At 32.8% G+C, this 10,801-nt stretch overlaps 1 protein-coding gene and 1 long non-coding RNA gene across 2 annotated transcripts; one reads left to right on the forward strand and one right to left on the reverse strand.

The window, feature by feature from the left end:
* Window positions 1-5,355: 5,355 nt before the first annotated feature.
* Window positions 5,356-10,338, forward strand: LOC105333240 (neuropilin-1). The gene is made up of 5 exons (XM_034442997.2): window positions 5,356-5,533; window positions 8,324-8,537; window positions 8,698-8,837; window positions 8,925-8,960; window positions 9,135-10,338. The coding sequence occupies exons 1-5, from the start codon at window positions 5,461-5,463 to the stop codon at window positions 9,470-9,472; spliced, it is 801 nt and encodes a 266-aa protein (XP_034298888.1). The 5' UTR covers window positions 5,356-5,460; the 3' UTR covers window positions 9,473-10,338.
* Window positions 8,422-9,193, reverse strand: LOC136273997 (uncharacterized). The gene is made up of 2 exons (XR_010712239.1): window positions 9,066-9,193; window positions 8,422-8,860 (listed from the first exon to the last, which is right to left on the reverse strand). It is a non-coding gene; the product is annotated as an uncharacterized lncRNA (long non-coding RNA).
* Window positions 10,339-10,801: the final 463 nt, after the last annotated feature.

A 10,801-nucleotide genomic window follows, 5' to 3' on the forward strand; every position in this document is an offset into this window, starting at 1 on the left:
CAAACGTCATGCATAAACATTTTACTATATGTAACAATTTAAAAAATAAAAACAATTGAGAATTAAGAGGCTGGAGTGTTCATGTCTTTTTTTAATGAATTGTTGGTAGTTTGAAATTGTTTGAAAGATTTACAAAACGCATGAATGAGTTAGATATATATACATGTAGGTTCTTAATATTCTTGAAAGTGTGTTTTTCTATGAGAACTCTTATATTGAAAAACGGATAATTTCTCCGCATTAATTTCATTTATTAAGTTAAATATCTAAAATCTATATAATTAATTATGTATTTTATTGTGATAGCGATTTTGTGATTAATAAAGAATTATCTATATTTATGAGCATAGAAAATGATACAATTTGGTTTTAAAGAGTTTTTTTGTCATTTTTTCCCATGGAAATGGTCCCAGATGATGATTTTGAGATGTGAAGTGCTGTAAACAATGTACTAAAGAGACTATATTAGTTTCAGGAAGTGCTTAATTAGTATTACGTTGTAATTTGGTGTCATACATACAATAGTTGATTCTAGGTACTACAAACTTATATGACTACAAGATTTCCAATGTTTATCACAACATTTATAAACATCCTCACTACGTCTGTGACCCATCATGGTTGAATGCATAGATTATTACATAAAGTTCAACAATGTAGTTTTTACGGCCAATGACAATATTTTTTCTTAGATTGTGTTATGTCATCTTGTTATGTCATAGTACATTAGAAAACACTATTATTTTATTTAAAAAAAAAAGAAAAAAAAATCCCTTCTTCGTTTGATTTCTGTTTTGATATCTGAACTATTTCCGACAACGTGTCAGTATGTATGCAAAAACGCACGCTCACAAGCTTATCATCCTTGCATGTCATGTAAAACGAAAAGTACAGTCAGATATAGTTTCTATGCGGAATTTTCCTTTCCAGTATATACTGCAGATTGCGAAAATAGAAATTAAGCAGGTCAAATTTCGTTTAGTACTCAGAACGTAGTGATTTGTACGCAAGCCCTTTGAGCTCATTTTTGTAGGTAAAGCAAATAAACACGAAACTTTCGCGAAAAAAGAGCAACCTTTGCGATTTTCCATTTTGCGTTGATTTATATTATAAATTCAAGCACGGGAAATCTTCAAAACCCTGAGGCTGATTTTTAAACGAAATACATGTGTATACTACTTTAATGTGATAAATTTAGAAAACGAAAATACTTTTTTCAAAATTTGAACAACAGCCGGGAAAAATTGTGAATTTAATGTTTAAACTTTTTTCCAATTTGTCTTATTTCTCAGAAATAAGAACTTAAACTAGACGTTAACTTATGTCGCAGCGACGTCTTCAACAATGACAACCCTAAAATTTTACAATGATATTCGATAAATCTTTTGGAATTAAAATTGTTGCTATGAATTTTTATACTTTATTTTCTATTATACAGCGCTCATGAGAAGCAGGATGCATCATGTGACAATACTATAAGATCACGCTTGCGTTCTATGGTGAAAGTTACGTGTTCATTCGCAAAGGTTTCGCGTTTATTCGCGATAATTTTTTTAGAACCGTTTTAACAAGAGCTTGGACTTTGGGCAGTACGTGACAAACTCCGATTTGACGACGGTGGGGTCTACTCGTGGTTTACTGTCCAGTCATTGGCTAATAGATATGAATATACATGTATTGAATGCAATGACACTCGCCCGACTTCACCCAGAGATGTATATTTCGTTGAAACAGTGTAAATTTCACTCAGCAGAGCAGATCTTGGCAAACAAATTTTCGGTTTTGACAGTCTATGAATATTAATGAGCTTATCGAATTAGAAGAAAACAGGTCAATATTTGACAGCTTGTTTTGATGCGCAAACTAGATAGTAACATCCCAGAGAAATTCCAAGCTCTTGTTAAAAAAGGTTCTCAATACATGTAGTCTTTCTAAGTTTTGCAATCTTTTTGTTCATTTTATGCTCAGAAATAAAATGTAAATTCACCACTCAGAGTTTACATGTACCTTGAGAGTGGATAAGTTTTTTTGTCTGCATTGATATAAATAAAAATTTTTAAAAGTTGTTTTATTTTAAAAAATAAAGTGTTGTATAAAATTTTTGTATAGAGTCTAGAAATCAAGAATAAAGTTGTTTCTACAGATATTGAGATTTAATGATTACCTTCTTTGCAGACAACAATCATTAGTTGAGACCACAAAGCGGTCACGATGTCTAAATTTTACACTAGCTGAATTAACAGTGTTTATCAACAAAGTGGACAGAAAAGCATATATTTGTCATGTCATATGCAAAATTCAAAACTTTTAATTTAATGGCATAGTTGATGAAACTTATCATTGTGTTCAACATGTATGTCATGTTATTTATTGTACAAATATCTATTAACCTTCGAGCTGACTTTCAAAATTTGACCGGTTAAGGGTAATTTTAAAATAGTGTTAAAAACCGAAAAGTGACATGTTTGCAGAGTTCTTTATGCTATTTTCCTAAATTTAAATTGCCGAAAAGATGAAATAGAACCATTTTAACAAGACATTGGACTTCCAGTAGGATGTAACTATCTGTTTTTTGCGTCAAAACAAGTTAAAAATGACGCTGGTTTCAAGCGAAATATACATCGATTGCGTAGTCTTCGCTCAAAAGCCAGACAAATCTTGTTGATTTCAGAGAGCCATCATGGCTCTTGTTAAAATGCTTCTGATGCTTTAACAAAGATGTGATGCTAGATGTATCATCCTAAGAAGAAGCAAACCAAGACCCTAATGCTGTTACAAAATTCCGACAACCAGAGACATCTATGTATAGGATAAGGTGGTCGTTTCTTAAAAGAAGGATTAGCTTATAAATTTATCAATCATCTAATAAATACTCCCATTGTCATACACGAAGAAGCAGAACGCGGAGATAGAGGGGCATGATTTGTCCTTTCTCTAATAGAAAGTTGCAAAGGTTGTTGACATGCCAATTTGTTCAACAACTGCACAACTGAGTTGACTTTTGCTCGCTATTATTTGCACAATCATATTACTTGCGTTTTTGTGAGTGCAATTAACAGGTTTTTTGTGTTTTTGTGTACAATAGATAGTTCTTGCCAATGCTGAAAACAAAACAAATAAATATTTAAAGCGTTTATGACAAAATGGAAAAAGCCAGGTCCTAGTTTTAGATGCATTTGATGTTACGTATACATAACTCAGTAATTATATTAGCAATGAAAAATTAACTAACAACCAAAGTTGGCAACATCAAAAATTCACATTGAAACTCAATCTATTGATCTTTGATCAGAGGAAATCGAATCAACTTGAAATAGCATTCATTTAAAATATAGACGGAAAACAATCGGTCTTCATTTCCTGATTGACCCAAATAAAGTTCGTTATCACAAGGTCTAACAGGGAAGGAAGTGGCAACGCAAAACCGGAAGTGCCCGGGATTAATCGGCGAGCCTCGACATCGCAGGACAAGTTATATTAGTTTTATATTATATTTTATATTATATTAATATTTTAGAAATATTCTCTGCAGCATACATTGTGAAACATAAATTCACTGAGTCTCAGTCTATTTTTGTTTCATAATGTATGCAAATATTTTTGAATTACTTTCGTCAGATCCCCACCATTCTACTGTAATTCATTATCATGTCTGAAAGCCAACTTCCGTTCTTATGCCTTGTACAATATATTCACACAAACGGGGGCACATTGCATTTCCAGAATGTCATCATGTTTCTTTCTAAAATTAAGATATTCTTGCTTCAAATTTCTACCATTCTACGAATTGATAATTAGGCCTTAAATTATACTTCTTCGCTAATGGTTTGTGTAATGTATATATGTGCAAACGTGTGAAAATAATAATTTTTCTTGCTAAAAGTTTAAAAATCTTGCTTCCAATACCAACCATCAATGAAATGGTAATTAAACATACAAGCATGTAATTTTCTTCTGCTTTTTTTTAAGTTGGTAGATTGCATGTATCACTAGATTTCAATGTAATATATCTTAACTTCTTACAAAGCAAAAGAACGGTTCAATATAGCCCATCTTTATTTCGTCTATAGAATTTATACACTAGTGCTAACTGAAAATGATTTAAATAATAAAACTATTAATGAAATTGATTTCATTTAGTTATGGATAATGCTGAATGTTGCAAACTTTCCCTGTAATTTCGAATGGGGCGGGGGGTTATAATGTTATATTAAAGAAAAATCCGTAAAAAATTGTGCACCACAAGCATTCATCCTACGGGTGTCAAGGTTAAACCTAGAACTCGATAAAAATATCTAAAATGTAAAACAAATCAATAGGTTTTAAGAAGGAAGTGGCCTCCATTGGTTGAACGAACAGAAGAGTGCGTTTGTTCTTTGTCAAATTCATGATTTCAAGAAAACTAAAACACTTATATGTAATCAAAACACTTTATATTATACAATGTATTGATGAATGATCACTCGATGCTTTTATGATCGAGAGTACGTGCATTTAAGTGTTCCCACCCAACTCCCATTCCATCTTAATCGCTGTCGCGAGCTAACATAATACCAAACAATGTTCGGGAATGGGGGAGGGGGACACTGTGCAGTACACCAACGGATCAAATGAATATTATCTATGATGTTGCATGTACAAGTCTTAATCCACCCAAACCCAAAACAAGGATTCTTCATATACTTTGCTTCACTGCGTTATTTTGATATATTGGATTTGATTTTTATAGTTTTTATCCATGCCATACCTCTAATAGGTTTGTACGATAAAAAATCTTTCAGATATGCCGATAACGATGTAATGTTTAAGTGTAATTTCCTCTATCAATGTAATCATAGTTTATGTTTTGTTTTTGATAACGATATTACATAAGTTATGTATGTCCGTGTGTAATATACAAAACAATATACTATTAAGAATGTTCAATTATCAAATATGATGTATTGAACTTCATACTTTGTCATAGAATTTCGTTTTTGGTCCTTCTGTCTCAAAAAAGTGCAACCATTAACACAACAGTACTTTAGGGAAGGTTCTTTATTGTGATAAACTTTATTGTATGCATTGCACTGTGACAACAGAGAGAAGAAATCAATTTTTCCCCCTGATCCCCACCTCTAGATCCATGCATGAAATCTCCAAGAAAGTGGGTTCTTTTCATAAAAAAATATAGCGTCTTTCAAAAGTCATATGCATACTCAGAAGTTATTCAACGTCTGAATTTTATTCCATAGGCTTGTGGATGGGAAACAAGAGAACAAGGAAATACGATGTGATATTTATATAAGGGGTTAAATTTTTGTTTACATGCCAATTACGATGATTGCGGAAAAAATGAAGTGTAATAAAATCACTGGGATTCACTTGAGAGTAACAGTTGAGTGTGGCAAGTCAGGGGAACGCGATGTGAACGAGCGCCTCTAAGTGCCAGCGCTTATAACCTATGTACATGCAAACAATATGACGACCAGACAAGCTTCAAACCTTTTGCACATCACCATCATCCTGATCCTTTCAGTCACTAAAGCCCAAGGTATGTTAATTTTACACAGACTTTTAATGCCGCCAAGATTATAATCATATGCACGTGCAGTCACACTTTTGCGAAATAATAAAGTTGTTTTATTTTTCAATTCAGCTTGTTTCGCTTCGTTTTAGTTGGTTTATGTAAGATTTTATTTCTGCATGTGCTTGAGGGTTTTTTTTAAGGGGGCTCAACACCTTTTTTTGCGTGTATTTTGCTTTGTTTTGGCTTTCTTTTTTTTTTCTTGAAAAGGGGGAATGGGGTATTTTGGAGGGATTATCCTTTATTGTTGTCTTTTTTGTTTTCCCTTTTATCATTGAATGTGGGGTTTTTTTTTTGGTTTTTTGGGGGTTTTTTTTTTGGGGGGGGGTGTTTGTTTTGGGTTTTTTTCCTGAGTAAATAGGTACATGTTATACATCATAGTCATTATTTTCATACTCTCAACTTGTCTGCAATTAGAATGAGTTGTTTTGTTGTTGTTTTTTTAAATAAAAACTTCCGCATCATCTGCACCTGTTAGTCACAGGGTTTGTTTTAATTAGCTACAGGGGTTTTTAAACTTTTATTTGCAGAACTTGCACAGGTGGCAGAAAAACAAATTTAGATTGTTTAGGCATTGCTTAACTTTAAAGAATAGAATGTAGTTAACTTATTTATTTATCATTTTTGGTAAATTTATATTCTAAAAATTGAAATATATAGAGGGCTCTAAATAAAATTTAAATCATGTGACGTTTGACTCTCTTAAACCTTTGTCATAATAAATTTTGCATTAATTTTTTTTTTCTATGAAATGTTACTTTCTCTGAATTATGAATAAATTTCGGAAAGAAAGAGTGTAAAATAATGTGATTCTTGGTATGTCTTTATATCAATATGTTTATCATGCTCTTATCAAATACAAGAAATTGAAATCATTAACCTTTAACCGTGATGCTAATGATTTATGACAATGAATTCCATTAGAGATCTCTTTCTGAAAATCAAAAATTAGAGTAATTTACCAAATAAAATATCTAGTAAACCTTTTGATTGGGGGTCCTTAAAGAGACATTCCACAAATCTCCCCATCCTGTTTAACTATGATTATGAAAAAATTGTAAATGTTACAATTTCAATTATATGTCCCTCCCAATTTTTTATTCCAGAAAACTTTGTACTTTAAAACACACGGAATGTATTATTGAAATTCAACACCTTTCCTTCCATTACATTTCTTTTTAGAAAATGACATTATTTGTGTATTTCAATATCGCTAGTAGGAAGAATTACACAGTACTTATCTCGGGATGTGAAAATCTCTTTGTTCTGCATCGCGTAGTGATGAACAGTACTTAGCTTCAAGACCAAAAAAATGTAAAGCACATTCTTACATAACGTAAGTAGTTGAGCAAGAGAGGACAAACGCGATGAATTTTTTTTTTTTTTAAATTTAAAAGATAATTGCAGATAATTCCTCGGTTTTGTGCATGCGTGAATTTACCGATGTTCAATTCTAAGAAATGATGGTTAAATATTATATATAGATTAAATATTTATATAAAATATGAAAATAGAAAATATGCTATACCAACTGTTTGTAAACCTCCCCGGGCGCCTCGATTCAAATTAACTCTTCCTCTCTACATCCAGTCCTTTCTACCGTCAGCTAATTAACATTTTTTTCACAAAAATGTCCGTAACAAAGCCTTTTTAAGCCGTAAAAAGCAATTTACAAACTGTAAACCACAACGCTGGCAAATGAATCGTTTTCAGCACAAGGTACTAGTAACTGATAGAACTAGGAATTTTCTGTTTTGGTATCTCACTTCACCCCACCCCGCAAGGGTAAATGTGAAATGAAATTATTTTAACAAATCTAAGAGAAAGATTATTTCGGATTAAGAAGAAATTGGAAATGAAAAAAGAAGATAGAATATATTTCATTATAAATTAAATATGTTAGTGTTGATGCAAGAGTTGATATAGATTGTGAACATAGTATATAAAGGTTGATGCAGGAGTTGACATAGATTGTGAACATAGTATAAAGGTTGATGCAGGGGTTGACATGGATTGTGAACACTAATAGTATAAAGGTTATTCTGGCATCGTTCTTTACACCCATGAACGCGGAAAGCACAAACCACTTTAAAATGTAGAACACCAGGAACTAATAATTAGATAATAAGGAGAGGTCAACATCGCCAAGCTGGTGTAGCCTTGAAAACAGAGAATGGTTGGATAGGTAAAGTGGTGGAGGATTTTTGTTCTCATTATAGAAAGAAATCTAAACATTAGTCTAAACATCCTCTAACGGCTTTTTTTTAATAAGCCAAAGTGTTAAGAAATATAGTTTATAACCCTTTTAACAATTAGACTCTATTTCCTCGCCAAATATAAGATAATAAAGTCAATTGTTTTTTAGAGTGAGGTCTCTCTTCTTTTCGACGAAAATGATTTTCCGCGAAAAAAAAAGTCCACTTAACTCCGACAAAGATGTCGGCACTGCTTTCTCAGTTTCAGAATCCGCATCGTTGTAATTCAAAGTATGTGTATCTTTCTGTATGAATCAATTAAATAACCAATGCCTCCCCGATCTACCAAACAAAACTAAAAAGCTATCTTATTCATTTAAAGAACCCCTATTTCACAAAACCGATCACTGGTTTGAGGCCATATGCTAGTCTACTGAAATAATCTTCAGTTGGAATGAAAGATAGTCTAGAGAATCATACAATAACCCCAGTATTCAAGAAGATATATGATATTGTCAAATGACCAATTCTCATTTTAGAAAACACATTTATTTTGTTTTAGAAAACATCAAGGAAATAATAACCAATACGGCGGGGCCAAAGCAGTTAAGGAGCCAAAATTATCCAGAGAACTACCCGCCAAATCAGCACAGGGAGTGGATATTCAATCAGACGTCAGGAAAATGGGCTGTGACGATTAATGACTTCCAACTGGAAGACTCCCAACAGTGCCAGAACGACTACCTTCTGATCAGACGTTCAAATTCCAAAAGCGTGTAAGCTAAAATTCAATATAGGAGAATTTGATTCTAAAATTCCAGCGTAGAGGTATAGTTTCACATATGGTAATGGTGGCCTAACTTGATAAGTACCAGTTTTCTAGAATTTAAGTAACCTGCAATGTATAATGTCGTTTACGTCTGGCTCCTTTTACAGAACCCCACTGATGCTCTGTGGAAGCAAACCTTCTCACTCCTACGTGTCAGAGGGTCCATATCTCCATATTGAATTCCACTCCGACACTAAGAAACAAGCGAAGGGATTCTCCATCCTAGTAGAGTATTTGATGACCGGAGGCAAGCGAAATATCTATATCTATCTATAAGAAGAAATATAAACCTAGGATCTTAATAAAAAATAACTTTTTTACTATTTTTTTTAAGATGATGCAAAACAATTCATGGGACAAAAAATGAAAGGTACGTATATTTGCTTGATATTTGCATTTACTATTACAAATAAAATAAACTAGATATCATGTGTACTGAACTGGTGTATTGTTAAATTAACATATGTAAACGAACCGATATAATGCATGTCGAGTAGTACACTGATAGTACAAGATGAGCACTTGAGCATCGTCAATCTTTTAGGCAAAGAGGTCAAGTTGTTGACTCATGTGGAAAACGAAGAGTTGTTCATCGGTCTCCTGGGAGTGCTCTCTCTCGCTGCAGTCCTCTTCTTTTCCATGCTGGGCTGCTTTGTCGTGGGGTTGATGAAGAGACACCATGAGAGCGCGATGCAGAGAAACATGGTTACAATGTTGCAGGCCCAGATGAGCAACCCTCCGTTAGAGAGACGTTACAGTCGTAAAGGTTCCGTCAAAGAGCAGAAGAGACCAGTCCTAATGCAAAGCCTCTCCAACCAGAGCACCACTGCTCTTCTGAGTTACCAATCCGCCGGCTATCCACAGACTGGTGATCACGTGTGATTACCACGTGACAATTTTAATCCACGTCCGGGTTAACACGGACACAACTGCCTTGCAGATTTTTATTTTTTCTAGTACGTGCTCTTCGAACACGTGCTATGGTAGAAAATTGACAATAGGATGTTTTTGTCAGAATTCTTGTGTTACGTTTTGTTTTTGGTGGTAATACCAGGCGTTAATGGGTGGTGATCTATTGATGTTTACATAAGTACAATCGTACTAGTTTACATCATGAATCATTTCCTAGTCAATAGTGAGTGTTCAATATCCTGTTTATACATCATTATTATTCCCGGACTCTTTATAAAAAAAAAACAAAATAAAATAAAAACAACACAAAAATATCAAACATAGAAATTGTAGACATTTGTCAATTTTGTGTACATGTATTTGCACTGCCATTTTATAAACATTACGTAAGGGACCATTTGATGCACATTTTATATCAATCTTGTCTAATTCTATTTTTTGATAAATTTCTTCGGTGATTTTCATTTCATATTCACTTTACACACATTTTGTTTCCTCACATCATTAATTTTCAGTCATTAATCAATGTTAAATCAATTTTTTGGTTTTGTTTTAGTATTCCCAATTCTAGTTTTTTTTCAGTACGGGACGATTTGTTATTGATGTAACAAAATCACAAACGGAGGAGTGTGTTGTTACAACATTGGTTAAGGGATGTGATTTGCTGAAGGAAGCTTGTTGTAGAGATATAGCAGGTCTATATACGGGTTTTGTTTTGTTTTCATTATTTTGTACATATTACATGTTATTACATGTTGTTTCATTGTGTAGTTTCTGTTCCATTTTGATGTTACGACATCTTGATTAAAATAAATACTGCCAAAGTGTCCACAAAAGAGTTTTTCTATAACAAATAAAAATAATTAATATACAATTTCATTTGACCTACCTTGATTTTGAAGCTGCTTATCAAAAGTGATGATATACATTAAGCTTTATTAAAACTCATAATAAAATACATCTTTTTCAAAAGCTTCGTATCTAGGTACATGATATTCGGTGCAAAAACTTTTGATTTTGCAATGCAATTTACACCAGGTTGGCCATGCACGCATTCTGTAATTATTTCAACTGCCAATACGTATGGGAAAATGTGGACTCAAATGTGAGACAAATTACTAGAATTATCTTACAAAATTTTCATTTAAAGAGTGGTCTGTATGCAATACTATGTACGTTAACAGAATTCAAATACAATATAATTTCTTTTGAAGAATTTTATTCATGAATGTACAAACGCAACGATAAGTTTTAAAGGATTGTACAAGGGATGTTGCACTCAAAACTGGGTGTAAACCT

The sequence above is a fragment of the Magallana gigas genome, chromosome 3 (genome assembly GCF_963853765.1).
Source record: "Magallana gigas chromosome 3, xbMagGiga1.1, whole genome shotgun sequence".
In the NCBI taxonomy this organism is placed as follows: domain Eukaryota; kingdom Metazoa; phylum Mollusca; class Bivalvia; order Ostreida; family Ostreidae; genus Magallana; species Magallana gigas.